At 41.0% G+C, this 25,843-nt stretch overlaps 1 protein-coding gene across 1 annotated transcript in view; it reads left to right on the forward strand.

The window, feature by feature from the left end:
- Positions 1 to 25,843, forward strand: part of CACNA2D3 (calcium voltage-gated channel auxiliary subunit alpha2delta 3) — an 858,102-nt gene that overhangs the window by 745,360 nt on the left and 86,899 nt on the right. The window contains exons 30-31 of the mRNA XM_044675448.1: positions 23,593 to 23,654; positions 24,768 to 24,812. Coding sequence (XP_044531383.1) covers positions 23,593 to 23,654; positions 24,768 to 24,812 — 107 coding nt within the window. The remainder of the gene's footprint in view (positions 1 to 23,592; positions 23,655 to 24,767; positions 24,813 to 25,843) is intronic.

Raw genomic sequence — 25,843 nt, forward strand, 5'->3', positions numbered from 1 at the left:
ATGGGGGAATATCACAATTATTTGATGTACTGAAGTTTAATTACACCCTTTGCAGTAAAAATATGCTTTGCAGGTCAGTCCCTTTTGAGCCTTGGAAGGACAGAAAATAAGGATTATTGTTCACGGTTTCATAGGAGTAAATTAAATCAAGGAAAGGTTAAAGTAGCAGGTGCTAGGTCAGTTAGCTGAGGCAACAAAACTGGGTTGCTCCTAGACTTTTTTTTTAACCCTTACATTCTGTCTTGGAAGCAATACCATGTATTTAATCCTTAACTTCTGTATATTGGCTCATAGGTGGAAGAGTGGTAAAGGTGGGCAATGGGGGTTAAATGACTTGCCCAGGGTCACACAGCTGGGAAGTGTCTGAGGCCAGATTTGAACCTAGGACCTCCTGTCTCTAGGCCTGACTCTCAATGCACTGCTTCTAGACGTTCTTATATTCCAGTTAGATGTGAAAAGTTAAGGTTGATCTCTTGGCTTCTGCCTTCAACTCCATATGGTGTGACACTCTCCTCAGGTAGCCCATGTTTTTACCTTCCATTGCCCCATTCAGGAAGCTCTTCCAAGGATGTAGTCAAAGTTCTTCCTCTTTTAATATCCTTATCTTCATATCTATTAGGACATTCATTCATCCATCTATGTATCCATTCAACAGATCAATGCCTACTGTATGCTCGATGATCTCTGGAAAATCATTTAGCTTCTCAGTGCTCTAGGATGCTTTCTAAGACTGTATACTACAGGTAAGATCATTTATCAATAAAGTCACAGGTCCAACCCCTCTCACATGTCCCCTAGGGGACAGTCACTGTGGGCCAGATACTGGGACTACAAAGAGAAAAATTAAATAGTCCCTTTGCCGCGAGAGCTGATGTGTTCAGTCAGGCACAGCTGGGGATGTTTAAATTGCAAGTTGGGCTTTGTGGTCTCTGCTCCCTGCTTCTTAAAATTCCATGACCATCGAAAGATGTCTGGCTGATAAGGCCAAATGGTTTCTGCTTAATTTCTAAGTATATTTGGAAATGATGGATGAGGAATGAAAGAAGGTTAGGGAGAAAAGGGCTCTAAGTGAACCCTTCATCCAGCCTAGTCAGCTTATGCCTGAGGAGAAGGAGCAGCAAAGTGGGTTGATGACTGCTCCAAAGTCCTTCAGATAAATCAGCAACACATTTGAGACTTCACATCTCTTGAACTGGTTTCTACCATGGCAAAGTTTCAGGTAAGTAACAACTTTTGGTTAAAAATCTGGAAATTGTTAGCATTTTCTGAGGATCACATGTTCAATCTTCTCCTTGGGGGCATCTGAGATGCCCCCAGAAGTCTGTACTCAAGGATTGGAAGCATAGCGATAGTCTGCCTTGGAGACTTCCTTAGGTATAGGGCAAATAGTCAGGTGTCTACATCGTGTGATTTCATAGACAAGAAGAAGACCTCAATGCCTCAATTAGCCATCCATTCCATGTATTGCCTATTATTCCACTAATGGCACATTCGTAGAGGCAATGTGACATGATGGGAAGATCATTAGACCTGGAATCATCAGGGAACTTAGGTTCAAAACCCAACTCTGTCATTCTCTTATTGTATGGACATGGGTTCATTATTTCCCCTTTATCTGGACTTCATATTATTGTGTGCAAAAATAAGAGGTAGGCCAATTCATTTCCAATTCTCAGTCTATAAACCTCGGCTCAGGCTTTAATTTCAAGTCTTCCATCCCTGTTGACATTCAAATCTCGATGAGGTTCTATGAGAGGAGGGGGCAACTATGGATTCTTTAGTATCATTGAGGTCATTGGCTAGTGGTGTTAACTCAAGATTTACTGAGTCTAGACCGGTATTCAGAAAGATTTTCTCAAACAAAAAGGCTTTGAGTTATAGTGATGTCATCCTAGGATAATCATTAGATTGTCTACAGCAGTGATGGCAAACCTATGACACATGTGTCAGCACTGACACGTGTAGCCATTTTTGATGACACGGAGCCACACACAGAGAAGTATGGGGCGATATGCTGAGGATAAAGCATTTGCTGTAGTGTAGTGTAGACCCTCTGTACACTATAGATGACAATTCTACTTATATTGATTTACCTGTTTTGGTTTATTAAATACAGTTATATACTACAATTATATATTTTTGCTATTTTAAATATAAATGTTATGAAATTATGTTTTTTTTCTCAAAGTGACACACCTCCCGAGTTATGCTCAGTTTTTTGGTGAATTTTGACATACCAAGCTCAAAAGGTTGCCCATCACTGGTCTACAGGAAGATGAATATTTTAGACACAGCAAGTCTTGAAGACCATTTTCTAACCTTAGGAGAGAGAGTATAAACACCAGTGAAATCACAGCTCCCAGAAGCATTGAAGGATAAATAAAAATCCATTATTTCTTGGGAGAACCAACACCCCTTTGCTAATAAACTATGGATGGTTATTGCCAAATCATGATGCCCAATGCCAAGTTCTATCTAACAGTCATAGAATTATAGATTTAGAGCTGGACAGAATGAGAAAAGTCATCTGCCTTAGTCCTCTTATTTTACAAATGAAGAAACTGAGGTGCAGAGATATTAAGTAACTTACCCATATCACATGATAGTAAGTAAATCGGAGAGCTAGGATTTGAACTCAGCACCTCTGAATCCAAATCCAGTGTTCCTTCTACAATCCCACTGGACTTCCTTCAAACAGTGATGTCAATGGACTCAATTAGATAGGCACTTGTTAAACTTCTAATAATAGTAATGGCATTAAAGATATATATGGTACTATAATTGTGCCACTCCTCCATTTTAATGTTTACTTTTAATCACTGGAACCAGCATAAGCCATGGCTCCAGGCTCATGTAGACAATTGTGAGCATTCAACCCTGTTTCCCTGGGCCTAATGATCATCTCTGGGTATATGAGTGGTGAACTATCTATGTTCCTTCTATCTGATGGTCTGTCTAATAGCACCAGATGCAGGGGCAGTCTTGGTGCCATCGGTCAGCCCCTGCTCTATTTCCCTGCTCTGTTTCAGGGCTAAAACATCGTAAAGGAATACCGAAGCCATGAGTTAGGCCAGTGATTCCCAAAGTGGGCGCCAGCGCCCCCTGGTGGGTGCTGCAGCGATCCAGGGGGATGGTGATGGCCACAGGGGCATTTGGGGGCGGTGAATAACTGTAAGGGGGCAGTGATACTATGTGATGGGGCACTAAGTAGTATTTTTTCTGGAAAGGGGGTGGTAGGCCAAAGGGAACCACTGAGTTAGACAGTCTGATCCAGACCCTTTTCTATCTTGTATCTTGCCTGTTTTCTTTCTGATGACTATAGAGAAGAATCTCTGATCCAACCTCAGATACTTAGTAAATTGGGATGATAATCAAACCTATTTCCAAGGGTTGTTGTGAGGATCAAATGAGATAATATCTGTCAAGTTCTTAGTAGAGTGTCTGGTATAAAATAGAAGCTTAATCCATGCTTGTTCCACCCATCACCCCCTTTAAGGAAGTCATTTTCCTTCTCAATGACTCAATTTCCTCATCTATAAAATGAGGAGGTAGCACTAGACTATCATTATAATTCTGCTAAGGCCCAAATATTCTTACTAAATAGCTGTGAGACCTTGAGCGAATCACTTACCTTGTTTGGACCTCAGTTTCATTATTAATAAAAGTAAACAGGTTTTTACTAAGTGATATCCAAACCTCAAAATATCTTTGCAGAATGAAAACAAACTATAGTGTAACCTAACTACTGTCATAGTTCTATCGCCTGCCTTTGTCAGGAAGTAACATTGAGGCATACACATGTAAGAAACCTGCTTTTAATAGATGTCACCTTCCCCAAGTACTCATAATCTTCAAGCTACATGGACTAAAGAAAACAGGATTCTGTGGGAAAAGGATAAGGTGCGCATCCTGCCCGTTGTCTTGTCTCCTCCCAGTGTTGTCTCAAAAAAGCTTTCAGGGAGCCCCCAGAGGATGAGCTCACATCCCAATACTTTTATTCAATTAGGAAAAAGCAGTTATTTTATCCATGTTGGCAATTGTCCATAGAACATTTAATTTGAAAGAAAAAAAGCAGGAGAGTGACTTGTCCCAGGACCATTTCTGTATGAATTTCCTCAAAAAAATGATAATGATGGACACGCATGTAATGCTTTAAAGTGGGCAAAGTGCTTTAAAAACATTATCTCATTTGAGCCTTCCCATCAGGATTCCATAAAACTCAAAACCTCCTAAGCTTTCCTGTTGGTTCCCGTTGGCCATTTTTCAGCTTGTTTCCTCTTGTGCCCCTCTGCCACCGGGATAGTGCATCGGATCTTGTCCTGGAGACCAGGAGTAACTTTAAATGGACACACTGAAGTGGACTCTTAAGGGGCCCCTGCCAGCTAGCCTCCACGGTACAGAGATGTGCAAGGCAATCAATTTATTCATGTCTGAGCAAGCCAGAGAAATGAAATTGCCTCACTTATGGATCTATATTCTATAACCAGCTCCATAGTTCCCAATAAGAAAATCAGGGGTCCCACAGTGCTGTGGGGGAAACAGCAATTGATGGTTGAAGATGACTTTTCCATCTCTTACAATCTGCCTAATTAAATTACCTGAGAGCACCAAAACGATGGAGTTGGCTGGCAAATCGTTTCTGCAGCCTCTTCTCTCCATGGGATCCCACAGAGGCTGCAGGGCTTTTGCTTTTAGACTCTTAAAAAAGTGGAAGAGACTTAATTACACTGGAGACATTTCTCTACCCCTCAAACTGAGGTTTCTCTACTCCCCCCTCCTTCTTCCCCTCCACATTCAGAATGGCCATGTGTTCGGTGTCTCAGCAGGACTACATGGCCCATGGCCATTGCAGCTGCACACATCTGCCACCCAGGTGTTTGATTCAGAATTAAGTTTCAGAATGGCCAGGGGGCAGCCATGCCTGGTGGTGGGCCAGGGATAGGCTGTCTGAATCTGACATACATAGATGGCCAAGCCACTGCTGCCACCATATCAGTGACCCCCAAAGTTAGATGAATGGCATTGAAGAATTGGATGGCCAGAATAATCACTTTCATCATCATCATCATCATCATCATCATCATCATCATCATCATCATCNATAATCACTTTCATCATCATCATCATCATCATCATCATCATCATCATCATCATCATCATCATCCTCTCTCTTGGTCACACACACATTGTTTTGAACAAAGAAAATATGAAATATCCATTTGTCTGCATACATTGACTTTGAATTCAAAGTAAAAGGAATAATGGAGACAACAGTATGAGCGATGAGTTAAAATAGGGAACAAAGAGATGTGAGACTATCCAGCAGGATGCTGTTACAACAGCCTTAGCAAGTGTTATTGAAAAGGGGAGGGCAACAGGAAGAGAGAAAACAAAATAGAAGTGAGAGATGCTGCCTTAGTGGAATTAATAATATTATGGTCCTTGATTGAATAAATGAATGAAAAATCCATTTGCCACAAAGAACTTTGTACAAGGAGCTGTGCTGAGCTCTAGGAATACAAATAAAAAACCAAGAAACTCTAAGAACTTACATTGGGGCAATCTACATTTATGTGGGAGTCACGTTCTAGGAATGGCTTGAATATATAAGAAATCAAAGGGATAATGAGTGAAGCTGTTGGTGAGTCAATCAGCACAACTACCTGTGAAAAATAAAATGTTCAGACAAAAAAAAATGAAAAGGGCAAGAATGGGGAAGATCTGAGTAGGAGTAAACCAAGGATGGATCTGGGGCTAGGTTAATAATAATGATAATAAAAATAAAACTATCATTTTTATAGTGCTTTAATAGGTTATCTTGTTTGATCCTCACAACAAACCCTATAAGATAGTTGCTATTTGGATTGCCCCCATATTACAGATGAGAGTCTAAGTCTAATGGAGGTACAAAGACTTACCTAGAGTCTCATGGCTAATCTGAAGCAGCATATGAAATCCAGTATTCTTGACTCAAAATCCAAATCTCCATCCATTTGCCCACCTGGCTGATCAGGACATAAAGGCCCCATCCACTGGAGTTCCATAGCTGGTATCATACTTTTCCCAAGTCATGGTCCCTAGAAGTTCAGTTTGGGATCGATAGCAGCAAAAGGGTGAATGACAAAAAGATGATTTTAGATAGAAAGAATTCCCAACAAATTGAGTCAGACTTTGTGGGAGGGAAAGGACAGAGTCACCTATGATACCAAGGCGTAAAAAACCGAGCAGTGAAGTGGCAGAAATTGATATGGCAAAGAGAAGAGCAGGTCTGGAGGAAGGAGAGAAAGCGCATGATTAATATACAGAATGCGTGTGAACTAATAGTAAAGAAAACTGGTGAAGATACCCAAAGGGAAGTGGAGTTTGAGAAAAGGGTCAGGGCTTAAAGTCCAGTACTGGGAAATGCCAGCAACAATATGGTATTTGGAATAGTGGATGTGGATGAAATGGCCAGATTATCCTTGAAAAGAGAAGGAGAAAGAGAGGAATAAGCAAAGAACTTTCAGCATCTTTCACACTATGGTGGTGGGAAGAGGAAGAAAAATGGGAAAAAAATATGAAAGTATCTAGAAAGATGGAGAGGAGAGTCTCTAACATCATTGATGGAAGAATCCCCAATAGGAAGGATAATTAGCACCTGATGATGAGATACTGTAGCAATGTTAAAAGAGATGAACACTGATAAAAGGACAATGGCTTGTTCAGAAGATCAATGGTTATAGTTCAACAGGCACTTTTTTGTGGAATGATGGGGGGCAGATTTTAAGGATTTAATGGGTAGTTAAAAATGAAAATCCATTGGTGGACATGATATAATTGTAAGTATTGGATTATGTAAGGAATGGCCATGCCAATGTGTGTTTAGAGTGCTTAGTGGTGATGATGAATTTGAGTAAGGTGAGGAATTGGGTGCTTGACTTCATGAAGGCATTATTCTCAGAGTTACTGAAATGCCCAAGGATGATGGTAGGGGAAGAATTGGAAAAGAAGTCCTAAACTGGGCAGATGTCATGGAGAAAACTTGAAAAATGATCAACATTCAGAAGTTGACATCAATAAGGAAGGAAAGAAAGAAACCAAAGCCCAGACTTTAAACAATTTGAAAAAGGTCATACAGATGGTCACTATAGAGGCAAGATACAGAGTCAGCATTTCTGAGTCCAGTTCCAGTAGTCTTTAAACTATGAGTTGATCTTTCAAGAGGAGGCCAATAATGCTGAAAGAAGATTGGGCCAGGACCCCTTAAAACCATCAAATAATCATGACATCTCTGAATTGAGGAAAACCTTTAAGGATATCTGATGCCATTTGTCCTTAAAGAGAAGTCCTTTCTATGACATCCCTGATGAGTTTGATCCTTAGACCTTTGCTTGAACAAGCCCCTATCCCTTTCTATAACATTCGATTCTGCTCTTGGTGAATGCTAAAAATTGTTAGTAAGTTTTCTTTAAACAAAGACTAAATCTGCTTCTATGCAACTAGTTCCATCCTCTGGGACCAATCTATTCTAATCCCCTTTTCTCTATTTCTCACATACGACACTTCATAGTTAGACTCTATCTTTGCACTGGCCCCCCAGGGGAATACTCTCCCTCCTCATCTTCACTTCATAGCATCTTTCTTCCTTCAAGATTCAGGTCTGTGAAGATAGTATTGACTCTCCCCTGCCCACTTTTAGATTTAATCACTGGAAGTGTATACACCCCCACATTTCCTTAAGTGAGGAGAGGTCTGCAACCCATGTGCTAAATTGGGTGACAACTCAGAAATGACTGCCCGTCCTGAGAAAATTCTCAAACTGTGATTGGTCCATGTAAAGTGGAAGGAAGGCACAGGAAGTGATGCAAAGAAGGGTCTTTAAAAGTAGCTGTAATTTCCTGTGACCACCTCTTTCTCCTTTGAACTCGGCTTTGGAGGAGTTCTGGCATGGGACCTCAGACTGCTTCTGGTAAGTCAGATCTTGGATCTTCTCTTTGGACTACCACGTGGGTGAGTGGAAAGGGCTGACTCCTCTCCTGGCTTCCAGAGAGGCCCCCTGCCTTGGAGGAAGCCTTTTGGCTGGAACCCTTGCTTTAATCAGCTCTGGTGCCTCTGACCCATGTTCCTCTGGTGGAGAGTTAATGAGCTCTTCCTGGTTCGAACCGGGCCAGAGTAATTATCTAGTGAGATAGGATAGTTACCTTCTCTACCCTCTTTCTCATTTCTCTACTTTCATTCTTTCCCTCTATTTTAAAAATAAATACTGCTATAAAGTCATTTTGACTTGAGATATATTAATTTCAGTGACCACACTCTTATGTAATTAGTCCAACCTTAATTTTTAACCCTTACAGGTCAGGTACTGTCTTTCACATGAGGCCTTTCCTGATCCCCACAACACCTACTATACTTTTTCCTCTAAATTAACTTGTCTTGAATCAAAACATACATAATGTATTGACTCATGCATGCATATGTGTGTTTCTTTTTATTTACTTTAAATTTGGGAAATTTCTCTTTCTATATGCCCTTAGTTGCTGACTACTCATTTGAATGACAGTTCCTTGCAAGTAGGTATTGTTTCATTCTTTGAACGTCTATTCCCAGCACCTGGCACAGAACCCAGAATATAATATATGCTTAATAAAGTAAAGCCTCATTGGTTGATTTATTTCTATAAGATTGATTTTTAATTTCTGGAGAACAAGTCTCCCTCTTATGTATGCCAGACTAAATGCCCTCATTTTCTTCAACTTGTCCTTATATCATTGATCTCAAGGCCCATCACCATAGTCATTCTCTGCTCATTTCCAAGCTTCTCAATATCCTTCCAAATTTCTTTCACCTAGAACTGAACACAACCTAACACTGTGCACTTCAATAAGGACAGAACAAAATGAGACTATCACCTTCTTAGTCCTGAACATGGTACCTCTCTTGGTATAACTTAAAACCAGATCTGTTCTGGGACTGCCATATTCTTCTGTTGACTCCCTTTGAACTTGCTGGACTCTATTATCTTTTCAGGTGGGCACCTGGGTGGCTCAGGGGATTGAGAGCAAGACCTAGAAGTGGGAGGTCCTGGGTTCAAATCTGGCCTCAGACACTTCCCAGCTGTGTGACCCTGGGCAAGTCACTTAACCCCCATTGCCTAGCCCTTACTGCTCTTCTGTCTTAGAACCAATATATAGTATTGATTCTAAGATGGAAGGTGAGGGTTTAAAAATAAACAAATGAACAACAACAATGACAAAAATCTTTATAGTTATACTTCTATCTAGCCAGAAAATTTTCTTTGTGTACTTGTGAAATTGATTTTTGGAGCCTCTGTGGAAGGCTATAATTAATTCTAATAGCTTTCTTCTTACTAGATTTGGCTGGTGTTCTATATTCCTATTAATCAATGCATAAATTATCTCTTGTCGGTTTTGTCATCTCCAAATTTGATAACCATGACTTTCAGCAATCCATCAATAAAAATATTAAAAACATAATAGATCCATTGGGAACTTTACTGTATACCTCCTCCTAAGTTAAGATCAACTTATTTATGACTCCTCTAAGTCCAGGTGTACAACTTGGACCAAATATACCTGCATATTTTGTCTTTATTATACTCTGGTCAATATGAGTCCATCTTTCCTAACACAGTAGCATTCGATACCATGTCAAATGCTCCCCTAAAATATAGATTACAGCATTCTCCATATTTATTTGTTTAGTAACCCTGTTAAAAAAGAAATTAATTTAATGTGGCATAATGTATCCTTGATGCTCGTTCTTTATAATCATTCCTCCCCACCCCTCAATGTTCATTAAACAATCCCTTCGAATAAGATTTTAGAATTTTAATAGGAATCTAAGTCCAACTCAATGGCCTAGAGTTTCCAAACTCCATCTGCTACCTCTTTCAGGGAAATTTGATGGAATGTGTCCTCCATACCTAACATCCCACTGCCATTCTTATAATGTTTCAGGATCCAAAGGATCAGCCTGTAAACTATATTTGCCAGGTTTGGTTAGTACCTTAGGATGCCTAATCACCTGACCTGGTCAAGATCAGTAAGATATTTTCTAACTCCATTTCTAATTATCTTGAGTATAACTTGACAATAAAATGTATTCATTCCATCCATACCAACTCCAGCATTATTGTTCTTAGAAAGGAAAGCCTAACCAAAGGAGATGGGATAACATCTCCTGAAGTAACCCTAGTGAGGGCCATGAGACAGAAATGCCCCTGCCCTGCCTTTCTTTTAGTAGGCAACAGCCAGGTTGCCAAGACAACAAGAGGAAATGGATATATGCAAGAGGGAAGGCAGCCATTTCCTTCCTCATCTTCTCAGGGAAGTGTTAAACAAATGATGGAGACCCACCAGATTGAAGTCCTTTATCAAACAGAGGATAAACTAATGCTTTCTTTTGGCTACATTTCCCCATGGCCTCCATGACAAAATAGTGAGCTTGTACTCATTTTCACAGTTGGGTTTAACTTCTAATTCCACGGGCCTTTGAGACTTTGACAAAGTGTCCCAAAGAGATGGGGCAACTCGGTCTTTTCCCAACTTATTGGATCTTGGTTGGCAGACAATCCAGTTAATTGACAGCCCAATATGCATCTTGTTTTTGGAATATGCTAGGACGGTTGTCCACATAAACTAAAGGAACCTGGACTAAGAAATACCTCACTCTGATTGGAAACCGCCTGGGTGTCTGTGATCCTGATTGATGTAAACGAGGACTAAAAAAATAAATCTAGCTGAGGCCCCACAGATTGTTTGAAGGGTTCTAGATATTCCTGGTCCCCATCAGATGGTGTTGTCCTATTGAAAAACAGGGACCTGATCTTGCCTCACTTTCTCCATCAATTCCTCTTAATATTTCTGGCCATGATCAAGTTCTTCACATCCAGAAAGAACTTGATCATGGCCAGATCAGGGACAGAAAAGAGCTATGGGTTCTTTTGATGTCTTCCTCTTGGACCTTTTGTCTGTAGAAGGCAAAGTCTTGGAGAACAAGGAATTTGTTTTTTGTTTTTTGTGTTTTGTTTTTGTTTTTGTTTTTGTTTTTTTAAATTCTGGTCCTTGTATCATCAGCACCTGACACATAGTAAATGCATAATGAAAACTTTTCAGATTGACTTGAACAGTATGCCCGAGATAATTATTAGAAGGAACTTGCGTTTCTTGAGAACAAAAAATGACAGTGGAGACGAGAGACTTATACACATCTTGGGTGGCAGGGGCAAAGCATGCTGCAATGAAAAATCTGACCAGAGTCATGTAGTTTGTGAATTAGCCAGTCAGGCATGGATACTTGGGAGCTGTCTATAATTAAATAGTCAAGGAGAAGTTATGGCACTAGGGATATAAAGGGACCATTCTATTACAAACACTAACATATTTGGGATTTTTTTTTTCTCCAAGATTTCTCTCTGGTTTCTTTGGTAACTGTTACTTAGAGAAGTCCTAAAAGAAATGATTAACAAGGGAGCTATAATTTGGAAACTTATAACCTTCTTAATGGATAGCTATGGCATACAACTTGGGTCAAAATAGAAAAACAAAATTAAAAAAAAATCACTTGAAGTTGAATCATTCTTTTTTTACATTCTGTCAAGTTGAAGGGCTTGGAAATGACTCTAAGAGTGTATTGATATTAAATCCCTTTTTGTAGCATATGATTAGAACAGTTCTGTTAGTGTGAAATGGTCTGACCAAGAAATGCCCTAGCCTACTTCCAGTGACCTTGAAAAGCTCAGGGAATATCCTTTTTTTTTTTTTTTTTTTTTTTTTTTTTTTTTTTGAGATGAGGTCTGGAGAAATGCTTTAGAGTTTCCTCAGGGCTTGGGGAGGGGAGAGAAAGGGTGGGCAGAAAATTCGTATTCCATTCCCTAGTTCCTCCACTTCTTCTGAGCATTGAGATTCTGTCCAATTGTGCAAATGCTAAATGTGGGAGGCAGCTGCAAATGTCATTTATGATGTGCCTCACCTATAGGTGACCGCTCTGGAATGGACAGGGCAGACAGAAGTGAGCCAAGCAGGCACCAAGTTGGGTCCCCCATGTCACCCATCAGTAGCCAGCATGGTCACTGATTAAAATAGATCCATGATGCTTCAAAGAAACGTTTCTGCTCTTGCATTGCCATCAAGTGATAATGGGAGCTATGTTTTCTCTCCTCATCTTTCACCACTGAAATATATCACGGAACTCTTTGTTATTGAAAAGCATGTAAAAGAAAGATTACCCCCATGGTACCTCAGGGAATACTTCAGAAGTGAAATATGTAATCTGTTTGGGGTTATATTTAAACGCCCCCCCCACTTATCACTGCATTTCCTCACCCCACATAAGTGAAAATATGAACTACATTTGTGCTGCCGTTACATTTTTTATTGCTGAAATAATATTGTACCTGGGAGATTAATGTCCCGGCTTTACCAAGATTAAAATAACCAAATGGCACTTTGATCTGACGATTTTTTTTTCCAAAAGGCTTGTTTCTGATCTTTCTTCCTCTCTTATAATCTTTGAAGAAAGCATTACAGTTTGCCAGCCTGACACCGAAGGAAACAGAAAGACAGCTGCCTTGTTTCTCTCATCTTCATGGGGATACTATGTTCTAAGTTTTGCCGAAATTAGTCCCAGGATTTCAATTGTCTTTTTGGTCCAACATTCCATCGTGCAATTCATTAAAGTCTTCAGATGAAATGTTTAACAGATGAGTTATATCATAAGTCACATTACGGCTTTAAATTGTTCCTCACATGGTAAGCCATTTATACTGGACATTAGTGGCTCTCTGGGATCTGTTCCCTGTTTGTCTTAAAGAAGGTTCGAGTTCCTTCTTTTTCTCGACACGGCCCAACAACCGACTTAGTTTTAAAGTCCGGCTTTGGATGTCAAACATCTCGATGAAGTGACATTTGGACACATGGTTTTTTCCAATCCAATTAAAGCCTTCAGCAAACAAACAAGAAGCAAACATTTAAACAAATGTTACTTGGCCATCTGCTGTTCTATTTGACCCTTCATTCAGGCTACTTGGTTTCCAAATGTGCCCCGTTTTATTATAATCCTTGGTGTTATCAGTCTCTCCTCTTGGAGTCCAAGCTCGTCACGGTGAAGAAAGTGAATTGGACATTGAGGACCACGGAAACTGTTTTTCATTGTGTGTTGGCAAAAGGAGTTTGGGGGCAGAGTGTTAGCTATTAACAGGGTGCTAAGCCATTCCAAATAGCTGCTTGCCTCAGCAACTATGATTGAGTGATAGGAGAATGGCCTGTAGCAAAGGATGCTGCTTTTCTTTGTTTGGCTCCTAATGAATGATGGAGGCGGGAAGGAGGGAAGAATAAACTCTTGAAATCACTTGTGGGTTTGAGGATTTGCAAAGTTAAAAAAAAAAGATCTCCCTCCTTTGCCACATTGGAATGGTGGTCATGGGAAAAAGGTTATTGATTTGAGCCTCATGTGGTCCAGGGAGACTCACTCCATTCCCCAGCCAGACTCCATCCATCCTTTCCAGACCAGCCTTCTCACAAGAGCCAATGGTTGAATGTAAGAGAAATTGGATCGTGTAAACTGAGGAGATGAATGATGGCTTCCCTGTTCTACTAGATCCAAAGGGTTGGTATGTAGGCTGTCACTCCTCTACTTTCTCCGAGGCAGTCATGTAAAAAAAGGTGTGTGTGTCTGTCTGTCTGTCTTCTGTCTGTCTGTCTCTGACTGTGTGTGTGTGTGTGTGTGTGTGTGTGTGTGTGTGTGTGTGTGTGTGTGTCTATCCAGGGAGCTGAAGAACAGCACTAATGGAGAGTACGAGGCATGCCAGTCTAAGCCCTTGAGGGCTATGAGAAAAGTATGATCTTGTTACATACCGAACTGGTCCCAGGGGAGTAGTATGTCTGCACTGGTAGTAGATATTTCCATACCAGGAACCCTTAGACCAAAATTCATAGATTCAGACCAAAAACAATTTTAGAAACCTTATAGTGCAAGTTCTATTATAGTCCCTTTACAGATGACTAAACCGGGACAAAGAGAGTATGAATGACTTGCCAAAAGTCAGATACGTCTTTTTTTTACACCCTTCCCTTCCATCTTGGAATCCATCTGTGTGTTGGTTCTAAAGTTTTGGAGTCCAAGGACCTGGTTTCAAATCCCAGCTTTGCTATTTCTAGCCTGTGTCACCTATGGCAGGTCCTGCTCTTTCTGGACAGTTTTCTTCATGATGGCTCCAGAAATTCCTTTCATGTCTAAATCTCTATCTAGAAAAGGGGCTCCTAGGCGCTAGTCCAGTTCTTGGTCTCAGGAAGTCCCTTTGTGCTCTTAAAAACGATGGGGGACTTCAAAGAGCTTTTGTTTAGGTGGGTTTTGTCTATTGATCTGTCATAAGTTAAACATGAAAAGATCATAGTATTATTACGGAAATAGTTTTGAGCTCAGGGTCAAGGCACATTCTGAGATCTGCAGGTTTCAGTTAATCCCTTCATTTTAAAGATGAAGAAACCAAGGATCAGAGAGGTGATGATTATCCGGGTCAATGAGCAAATGGCCGACTGGAGATTCAAACCGAAGTCCTCCGCTCCAGTTCTAACACTTATTTCACTGGACTGATGGAGTCCTCAGCCTCGTAGATCAGTCACTCATGCATACATGTATGTATCTGCATGTGCGTGCGATGCGTGTTGTACACTCCTTACAAACTGGATCTGGGCTCCTAGGCTAGGCTGCAAGTCGAGCCATAACCCACAAAAAATTATTTCCAAATGAATACAATATGAAAATGGCATTTGATTTCTAATTTTACATGTAACATTGTTATGTTGTGAGTCTCCTATTACATCAGGATGCATGTCCATTAACGTGATATGAAATGCATGCATGATTGCATCTTGAATGCATTTGAATATAATGACACTGGAAATGTAATTTGTATTCTCAAATTCTATAAAGCAAAATAAATACGTCTTAGTGGTGGTAGCCACGTTGCCCATACGGCCTTCGGTCTCTGTGTGCTTCTCAAGCTAATGATCTACTTCCCTTTGCAAAGCCAAACCCTCATGCATTGGCAGAGATGATCAGATTTAAAGCCTGCGAGCTGCAATCAGACTCGCTCCCGCCATCTCCTGGTAGCTGGCCCAGTTCTACAGAGGGTTTGACACGTAAAAAAAACGCAGCCCCATTCGCCGGACATTTGCCTAACATCTCTTCATCAAAGTTGAGTTTCTAGAAACTTTGGGACAATCATTGACTTGCAGACATCTCCATTCTCAAAGGGATTGGTGGTCTCCATTCATGGAATGCATGGCTTTTACCTAAAATACATGTCTGTTTGTTTATTTTTAAATCTCATCCTCTGGTACCAAAATACGGCAGACTTGTACTGTGCCTGTGGCCTGCTGGGGGCACTGCACTGGGGGCTCGGGCTGGGCTAGCAATCCAGAAGAGAGATGTGGAATTCAGGTGTTCTTTGGGTTGCTTTTGTTTCCAGAGGATTCGAGCTGACAAAAATGTTTGCCATGACCCAGTCATGTCCCCAAAGAGTAGTGGTTAGGTCTATCGTGTCTGGATAATGGACTTTGCGTTATCTAGTGCTTTGAGAGTCAGAAGACTTGCATTCATGCCTGTCTCTGTCACATATAAGCTGTTACGGCAACTACAACATACATATTACCTTTCAAGTTTATGAATTTTTTTTTCTTGGAGCCTCACAACAACCCTGAGAGGTAGCTACTACAGCTAGTGTTGTGTCTATTTTATAGACAACCAAACTGGGGCTTGAAGATATTAAATGATACACCCATAGTCCCATTCCTCATAAGTGCTAGAGGTGAGATTTGAACCCAGGTCTTCTTGACTTTAAGTCCAAAATGGAATCCACTCTGGCATGTTGCCTCTCAGTCTAGCTGTGGGATGTTGAGCAAGTTCTTTCCATCTTCTGGTTCTCAGTCATTTCTTTAGTCAAATAGGAGACTGCTTGTCAAATGGGCATCTACCTTCCTATAAGTTACATATTTAAAGTTCTCTGGACTCTTGTGTGGAAGGATAAAGTTATTGGGTTTTTTATCATGGAATAAACAAATTAAAATATGAGTTCACTCTTCTTCATAGGCTCCTTGAAAGCATCATTGAGAAAACTCTGGTAGCGGATAGGATTGGGGGATAATTATTTTTCCACAGGGTTTCCATTTCTTCTGTTTGACCTTTATATTCTGAAAGCTTTTCATTTCATGTAGCTTGGAGGTTGTGAAGCTTCAGTATATATGATTATAAATAGATTCTACCATTCCACCATACTGAAGCCTCACAATATATATGTGTATATGTGTGTGTGTGTGTGTGTGTGTATATANTGCTTGTCAAATGGGCATCTACCTTCCTATAAGTTACATATTTAAAGTTCTCTGGACTCTTGTGTGGAAGGATAAAGTTATTGGGTTTTTTATCATGGAATAAACAAATTAAAATATGAGTTCACTCTTCTTCATAGGCTCCTTGAAAGCATCATTGAGAAAACTCTGGTAGCGGATAGGATTGGGGGATAATTATTTTTCCACAGGGTTTCCATTTCTTCTGTTTGACCTTTATATTCTGAAAGCTTTTCATTTCATGTAGCTTGGAGGTTGTGAAGCTTCAGTATATATGATTATAAATAGATTCTACCATTCCACCATACTGAAGCCTCACAATATATATGTGTATATGTGTGTGTGTGTGTGTGTGTATATATATATATATATATATATATATATATATATATATATGAATTATGTCTGGGTGATTGGGAAGAACAGTTCTGCCTATGATTATGATCCATTCCCAGTTGTTTATTGCTTAGGTTCTCAAGTTTATTTTAAAGTAGGTCCTCGTTATCTGGAGATTTGTCGTAACTTAAAGATACTGAGTTTCTGATGAAGGGCTCTAACCAGGAGGCCACGTCTTCCTAGATATTCGATGAGGTCTAAATCATCGCAGTCTATCATTTCCACGTAAAATCTTCCTGAATCCTCAAGCCCAGGCTCCTCAGAGATAAGTTCTCTGTAATCTCTGGTAGAAATGATCTGCTCCTGCAATGCTAGCATAACGACTTCATTTTCCATAAGCAAATCTTTATTCATTAGCCACGTGTTTGATGCTTCTTTCTCAGCTGACTTCATGTGCATTTTGTCTACGTAGGGCCTCTTGATCCAGCTCTTGGATCTTAGCTGTTTCTTAGTCTCCATCTAGAGGTAAATCATTTTGATTATTATTTGGTAAATGATGGGGATACTCCTGCTGAACCAGAATTGTTTTTGTGTTCCTGAGAGGCCACTTAGACTATTGGGTATTACTCTGCAGAAGCACCTCAATGAATGATTCTTATGGAATCATCATGTAGAAGCAGTTGAAGGTCAAAAAGAGTTCCTGTTGGAGTCCATTTCATATTCTCATTTTTCACTATTGCACATGTTTTTATTAGACATGACTTCACTGCTGTAGGTGGTTCTCTGGGAAGAGCTTACTCAATCAATGCAGGTTATCACCTTTTCTTCAACTTCTAGCATTGAAGAGTTTCTGGAGAAGGGAAGTGACTGGTCTAGAATTAGAGAGCCAGAGCGTGTCTGAGGGGGGTCATTCTAAAAGGCAGGAGTGAATTTTGGTGTTAGTTCCTGACTGTGGTCTCCTGGATTGAACAGGGATGGGTTGGGTGAGTATTGGGAAGAGTCAAACAAGAGAGGCTGAATTCATTATCTTTCACCTCAAACGTTCCCCTTTTCCAAATTTTCCCATTTCTGGGGAAGGTACCACTAGGCTTTCAGTCTCTCAGATCCCACACCTCAGCATTATCAGTTCCTCACTTTCCTCCTACCCTGCCTCCTGCAATCACCCACCAAATGTTACCATTTATAGCTCCGTGTCATTTCTCACATCCAGCCTCTGCTCTCTGCTCATGTAGCTGCTCCCTTGGATCAGGCCCTAATCTTCTCTTGTCTGGACTCTTGTAGTAGCCTCCAATTTGTCCAGCCTACCCCAAGGCTCTCCCTACTTCAATCCACTGTACATACAGTGCCAAAGCGATATTTCTCTAAGATCACATCATTCCCCTCCTCAGTTAACTCCAGCTTCTCCCAATGATCTCTAGAACTAAATACAAACTTCTTTACTGAGCTTTTGAAAATTCTGCACACCCTGTCACCAACCTCTCTTTTCAGATGGATTGGACAACGTTCAACATCCTGTACTATACCAGGCAGCCAAACAGGCCTTATCTCTGTTTTTCACACGAGCTGCTCAATATTCCATCTCGAGGCCCTTCTGTTGGCCATCATTCCTGCTGGGACCGCATTACTGGCTTACTCTGCCTCATCAAGTCTTTCTCGTCCTTAGAGGTGAAGCCCAAGTGCCATCTTGGCTTCATGGAGCCTTCATCGATCCACCCAACTGTAAATGCCCTCCCTTCCAATCTCAGTTACTTGAATGCTTAAATATCGATTAAGTTTATTACTATCCTGTATTCATTCTCGTAGGTACATGTTGCCTTCTCTTTAAGATTGAAACTCCTGCAAATATGAATTATTCCATTCTTTATATTTGTGTCCCTAGTGTCGAAGGCAGAGAAGGCACTTCTGAAATGATTTTGGATTGATTGAGTAGGCAAAGGCCTCCCATTGGTTAGGGAGGAGGAAATGGGGCGACGTGTGCCAATGTATAAGATATTAGCTCAGGGGCATTGAGGGCAAAGGAGAAATCCATACAAAATACTTTGAAAATGTTGGAAGAACATGAAATACTTTATCTTGGGGACTCGAGAGAGAGAAAGCAGGGGAGACGGTGGGGCATTGCTGGGGTGTTTTGTGGGAAGGGAATTAGTAAGAAGAGAATTGTGAGATGATAAAGGCTACCATTTCTGCCATTTTTTCCAAAGGAAAGTTTATAAATGTACAGGGACAGGATGCCAGAGTCAGGGAATATCTGGGAGTCTAGTTTGACTTCGATTGCCTGCAGGAGAATAATGTAAATTAAGGTGAGGAAAGTCAGCTGGAGTCAGGTTTTGGCATTCCAGAATTTGGTCATTTGGAATTCTAGAATATAATAAGAACAATAACAACAATGGAATTTATAGTGTGCTTTGGGGTTCTCAAAGTGCTTTGCATGCATTATCTTTTGACAGGTTTATATTTGTCCTTAGAGCAATAGGGAACCATCGAAGGGTTTTGAGCTAGAAGATCCTTTTCATAATTTCAAGACCAACATGCAGAAGTCTGGTATAACCATTAAGTTAGCTGTAAGAACTGAACTCACCGCACCATCTGGGGGTGCTTCTGTTGTCGAGACCTTTGGGGGGAAAGTACTCAAAAGTTAGGAAGTGCCTTTGGGAGCAGGGTAGGTGCTGGAGTCGGGGACGGTGGAGGAGGAACTGAGAGCACGGGAGTGACCAGAGAGGAAAAACGGGGATGACTGTAGTCGGCTTCATTTGGTGGGGGTGGGCGAAGTTGATGCTTTGGAAACAGCCTCGTACTATGGACCAGCGAGGGGAAAAGCACCTGGAAGGCTGCATGTAGTTATGGGGCACCCGGACTAGAAGGATGTAGGCATGTTGGAGAGAGATCAGAGACGAGCAACAAAAATGATTAATGGCATGGAGGGATTGACTCATGGAGAAAGATGAAAGGCCCTGTGTGGAGCTGGGGTAAGCGGCGAACAACGGGGCAGATGATAACAGCCTCCAAGTATGTAGAAGCATAAACAGGGAAGAGGGAAAAGCTTCATTAGGGAGGTTCGGTGGGGGCAGGGGCAGGAACTGGATGGGTGGGATAAAGGGGAGGAAGAGAGCTTTTAGGTAAATGAATATAAGACTTCTGAGATCCCCAAACAGAGTCATGGATGGAAATCTCTTCAGGAAAGCTCAGAGACAGGAGGACCAGCAAAATCCCCTGGAAGGAACATCTGTCGGACTTTTCCTTGGGTATTATGGAGCTCGGATTTCCCAAAAAAATTCTGAATCATTTCTGATGTCTTCATTATAGCTACATATTGATGATGACAACTCTATTTTGAGTTATAAGGCTTTTAGTCCTCACTTCATTTGAGCTTAGCGACAACTCTGGCAGGTGGATCATTTTACAAAAGAGGAAACTGAGTTTCAAAAATGTGAAAAAGTGGAAAGAGCATTAGTCCTGGCATCCGAGGTGCCAGATTAAAATCTTTCCCTAGTGCTAGCACACCACAATGAACTTGGGTAAATTATCCACTCTAGAATTCAGTTTCCTCATCTATAAAATGAAGTGTTTGGATTAGATGACCTCTGAGGTCCAATTTTGCTTTAGAGTTATGGTCCTATTTTCCTGTCTTGTCCAGAGCCACATAGCAAAGATAGAGTCTTTTTTATTTGTTTTTATAACCCTGGCCTTCCATTTTTGAATCAATACTATGTGTTGGTTCCAAGGCAGAAGAGTGATAAAGGCTAGGCAATGGGGTTTAAGTGACTTGACCAGGGTCACACATTAGAAAATATCTGAGGCCAGATTTGAACTCAGGACATCCCATCTCTGGGCCTGGCTCTAAATCTACTGAACAATCTATATGCCCCACAAAGATAGAGTCTTAGCAAATTTGGCATCATTCATTCTTCAGGTGCCTTCATGTAGGGATGCTTTTCTTCCCAGGCTACATGAGAGGATGTGTATGAGAATGTAGCTACCTTTTCATTATAACTATATTATGAAATCATGAGAACATTAGCGGTGCTATTTGGTCCTCTGAAGGCAAGTTAGTTTTTCTTTAGAATCATTTCATCATTTGGGAAGAGAAAAAAATAAAAAGTAATGCTTCAAACCTTTTGTCTCCAATGCATGGAGTAACAGGAGTGGAAGCAGTGCACAAGGTGTCTTTTAATTAAGCCTGGCAGAAGCTAGATGAGGCACTGACCAAGGGATTACTTTGAAAGTAGCTCGTGGCTGGCTCGCCTGGTGGGCCTTTCATTCTCCTTGGTGCCATGATGTAGTAATTTGGTAAGAGGAGGTTTGATCAAAGATAAAGAACCGCTTTGGATTTCAGAACATGGTACTCCAAGGGATTTTCTGGTTAAAATTTAGCCATAAGCCTTCAGGAGGCATTCTGTAGATGCGTGTTGAATTAAAGAATGAGAAAACAAATGAGTACCTGCTGTTTTAGGAAAGTAAAATCAATGTTTTGAGTGTTAACTCTTTCATAATGAGCATTAATAATGCGGTTGATGTGGAAATTGTGCTCTAGTGCTATGGATAGTAAGGGGTCCTAAGAAATGCCATACCATTTCCCAAATGCAATTCCACTTGCCTTTTTCCTCCCATTACATTCTGGACCCAGTTCAGTGTCTTTCACACATTATTTCATAAACAAGCACCAATGGGAAAACTCAATGGTCTGTCTTTACGTACCATAGTATGGGCAGGAATCCTTTATCCATTTGGTTTTCAGAACATTATTATTGGAATAATCTCTTTTTTTTTATTTTAAACCCTTAACTTCTGTGTATTGACTTATAGGTGGAAGAGTGGTAAGGGTAGGCAATGGGGGTCAAGTGACTTGCCCAGGGTCACACAGCTGGGAAGTGTGAATAATCTCTTTTGAATGGTTAAGAATCAACTTGAGGACTCACCATAGAAGACTTGGTTTGCTATAACAATAGAGGCAAACCATACCATTTCACGATGCTCTCTGGCTGCAAAATATGGAACACCACAATCACCAAACACTAAAAATGTCAGACCATCCATCCGATGGGCAATGGAAAGGCACAGAGTGGGTCCAGGGAGGCTGTCGTAAGTATCCAGTAGTTATCTGTGTATAAGAATTCATGTCAAAGCTATCCTCCCTCCAAAAGTCTGATCAGATGGCCTGGACAATCTTCAAAGTTAGAGTGGGGTAAAGGAATAAAGCTGCCCTGAGCATCAGGGAATATTAAATGCCTTGGGCCAGGAGTCTTTCCCCTAGGGTCCACAGACCCCATTCTGGATAGATTTCACAGGGTCCATAAACTTACACGATCCTTCTATATTTCAGCATAATTGGTCTTCTTTGTCATCTGCTGTATTTTATGCATTTAAAAATGATTCTAGAACAGGGTCCATAGCCCTCTTATAGTATCATAGGGGTCCGTGGAGTCTATGACATCAAAAGAGATTAAAACCTCCTGAACCCAGGTCTATAGATTTTTCATTGAAGACTTATAGCAGAATATAAATAATATTCACACAGAGTAGAAAAACATGGGATGAGACACCCAGATATTCTGTTGAAAGAATTCTTCTGTTGATGAGATTTTATTTTTATTTTAAACCCTTAACTTCTGTGTATTGGCTCCTAGTTAGAAGAGTGGTAAGGGTAGGCAATGGGGGTCAAGTGACTTGCCCAGGGTCACACAGCTGGAAAGTGTCTGAGCCCGGATTCGAACCTGGGACCTCCCATCTCTAGGCCTGACTCTCAGTCCACTGAGCCACCCAGCTGCCCCCGTGTTGATGAGATATTGACACCACCAAAGAATGGAAACATGAGAACATGATCTAATTTTTGGTTTATTTGTATGTTGTGAATGGTGTTTGTTTTTCAGGATTTCTGTGTGCATGGAGTTGAAGGAATTGAAGTAGTGGGTGGGGTGAAATTTTAATTTAGTTCCAGTAGAAAGGGGGAGAAAAAGCAAGGAAAAAACTTCTTAAGAGAATTACTCCAAAGCAGAAGGGGACACCTTGGAAGTGATGGAAATCGTCAGCACTAGAGAGTTCTAATCTCAAGTAGGAGGACCACTTGGTCAAGATGATGAAAAAAGGAAGTCATGCTTTGGGCTAAAAGAAGAACCGATTTTCCCTCCTTTCCCAAACTACCTTGCATCCATACATTATACATGTTTTCATTTTGCTTCCCAGTAGAATGGAATGTTTTTCATGGTGGAAACATTTTCATTTTTTTTCTTTTATATCCCAAGTATTTACTGGAGAATAGTAGTTCTGTAATAAAAGCTTATTGACTGGATCTTGGGTTCTGTTTTTTTACTCTGGGGCTCTCTCTGTTCTGACTGCAGTTACATTAAAGCAATCAATCAATCCTTAAGCATTTATTAAACACATACTATGTGCTTGTCACTGGGCTACGTGGTGGAGATCTCAATAAAACGAGCCCGAGTCTCAATGGCTCTACCTCTGAGTATTAAGCAAGTGGCCCAAAGATTGGAGAAGCCCCCCTTCTTGCATCCCACCACAAATGCACATATTGCTACTGGTTTTAACTTCAAAATTCAATCAGCTTCATTTGATAGGAACACTCCATAGCTCCTGCCTGCCTCCCCTTCCAATATCAATGAGTTGGGTAAGGCAGCAGATATGTGTCTTTGAGGAAATCCTCTTGGACTCTGTCTACTCCATTCTCAGCATCTTCTGTCCTTGGAATTGCAGCAGTGTTGCCATTCCCTTCTCCGAAGGCGATCAACTTTTCTCTCTCTGGAGGCTCACCACCAGTCATCATTTCCCCATTTCTCTTCTCTCTTGTTGCCTGAATCAAAGCATTTTACGATGTTAGGATAGGCAATTGTCTATGATAATCTCAGATAATTGTGTAAAAAGGTTTGTAATGGCTTCTTTTATTTATAATTTGTACCAGCTGTAGGTATTCAGATGAAGCTCGAATTTTTCCAGCGGAAGTTCTGGACTGCCAGCAGACAGGTAAGTTATAATCAGTATATTGAGGCATTAACAGCTCTGTTATTATACAGGTGTTCCCATTTGGGTCTCCTGAGCTAGAGAAGTGCCAGATTTCCAAATGAATGTTTGCAAAAAGCCAACGTGCCAAGGACCCCGTTCCCTTTCTGTTCACTACGTGAGAAAAAAGGGCGGTTGGACGATGAAATATTACATTCTGGACAATATCGAGGCAACTGACCAGAGAGCCACAAAAACGATGTCCTTCCAAATGGGAAGGACCCCTTAAACGTCGCTATCTGGGGGCAGCTCCCGTGGCCGATGAACTGGAATATCTCCCATAGAGCTTTCGCCTCGTCTCCTTAGACTTTCCTCGCAGATATAATAACAATATGTACGGCATTCTGCAAACTTTAAACCCTGGACAAATGAGAATGATGCTTCCAGTTGTGGCTATCATGATGTCGTGTCCACAGATACGTGTGTAATTTAGTGATGGGCACTGCTGGCTGCTGCCATCATCATTGCCTCCAGGCACAAAGAAAGTCCTAGGCTCCATGAGCAGCATTTCTATCTCGGGGAATAGAATGACAGTATGAAATCTCAAGGCTCTAAAAGTGAGGGTAAGCCAGTGTTGTGAACATTCTCTAGATCTAGAGATAGGAGCATCTCTGAGGTAATCTAGTCCAATCAGCTCATTTTGCAGATTAGGAAACTGAGGCCTTGAAACTTGCTCAAAATCTCAGGAGCAAGGGGAAGGGGAATTTGGAAAGAATAAAAGATAAAAAAATTGGAAAGAATAAAAAAGAATAAAGAAAGAAAAAAACACTGAGAAGTATTAAATGGGAGTCAGTGAGAGGGAAGTAGGGAATGGTAGCTCCCATGGAAATTTCCCTCTTAGATACAAAAACAAAACTTATATTTCTATCAAAATATGGCTGAAGACTTCACATCCCGTTTGGTTACAGGGAACAGAGAGGTGTATCTGCCTTGAGTCCTTACCTTGGGAAGAAGGCAGCGGTTAGCTAGAGTGAGATGCTCCCTGCACGGTCTTTGGCAGTCCCCATCCAATGACCACTAAGTCAGGCTGGAGAAACATCAGGTGACATGCTTTCTTCATGTGCCTTTTCTTTCCAGTGCGCCTCTCTGGATGGCAGGTGCTCCATTAGCTGTGATGATGAAGTAAGTCTCTTTTCTCCTTGTATTCTCCTTCTCTCCTAGAGGGAAAGGGTGGTGATTAGTCCTCTATAGGCAGGGGGAGGGATTAGGGGTAAAAATTAGAGTCAGAGACACAGAGGTGGCGAGGGGAATAGAGTATCAGGCTTGGAAACAGAAGGAACTGAATTCAAATATGGCCTTAGACATCTCCCAGCTTTGTGATCCTGGGGAAATCCTGGAAACTTATTGATCTCTCCCGCACTGATTTTTTGCCTTGGGATCGTTACTTGGTTTCCATTTTGTGACAGAAGGTATGGGTTAAAAAAATAAAATAGAGATCAATGTTTTAAAGGATAGATGAATCAGAGGAAGCCAATTTGGGCTAGAAGATGTGGGGAGTTTATAACTTATCAAATATTTTAGCAAATTCAAAACCATTATTAAGCACCTACTATGTGTCAGGCACTGTGTTAGGCACTTGCCCTACCTAGATTGGGAGTTCCTATGAGAGCAGGGCTTTTTTTTCTTCTTCTTTTCCTATCTCCAGCACAATTTCAGGCATAAAATAAGTGAATAACAAATGCCATTGACTTGAATAAGAAGCCCAAAGTGTACAATCCCTGCCCTTAAGGAACTTGCATTTCACTAGGGTGGGGCGTGGAGTCCAGACTGCCTGGCAATCCTGATGGGAACCCTTCCCAAGAGGCAGGTTCCAGATCAGGAGATAATGGAGCTCTCACTGGAGACTGATCTTCCTAGAGTTTCCATATGCTCTCAATGCCCAGCAGGCGGCAGTGTTGCCATTAGGGAGATCCGTTCCTAGACATGGCCATTGCACACAAAGGATGGGAGCCCAACAGGTGACCAGAAGCCGGCTGAGGACAAGGTCACTTCTCTCCTCAGTCCTTTTGCTGCCCTACAGTTTGATGCCGACCCTTTCAGTCATCCTGTCCTTGGAAGCCTCTTTTTCAGCTCAGGGAACGTTGTACTTAATTGGTCAACAATTATGTTTTAATAATAATTATGCCAATAATAGTAATTGGCATCTATAGAGT

This window comes from Gracilinanus agilis, chromosome 1, assembly GCF_016433145.1.
Source record: "Gracilinanus agilis isolate LMUSP501 chromosome 1, AgileGrace, whole genome shotgun sequence".
In the NCBI taxonomy this organism is placed as follows: Eukaryota; Metazoa; Chordata; class Mammalia; order Didelphimorphia; family Didelphidae; genus Gracilinanus; species Gracilinanus agilis.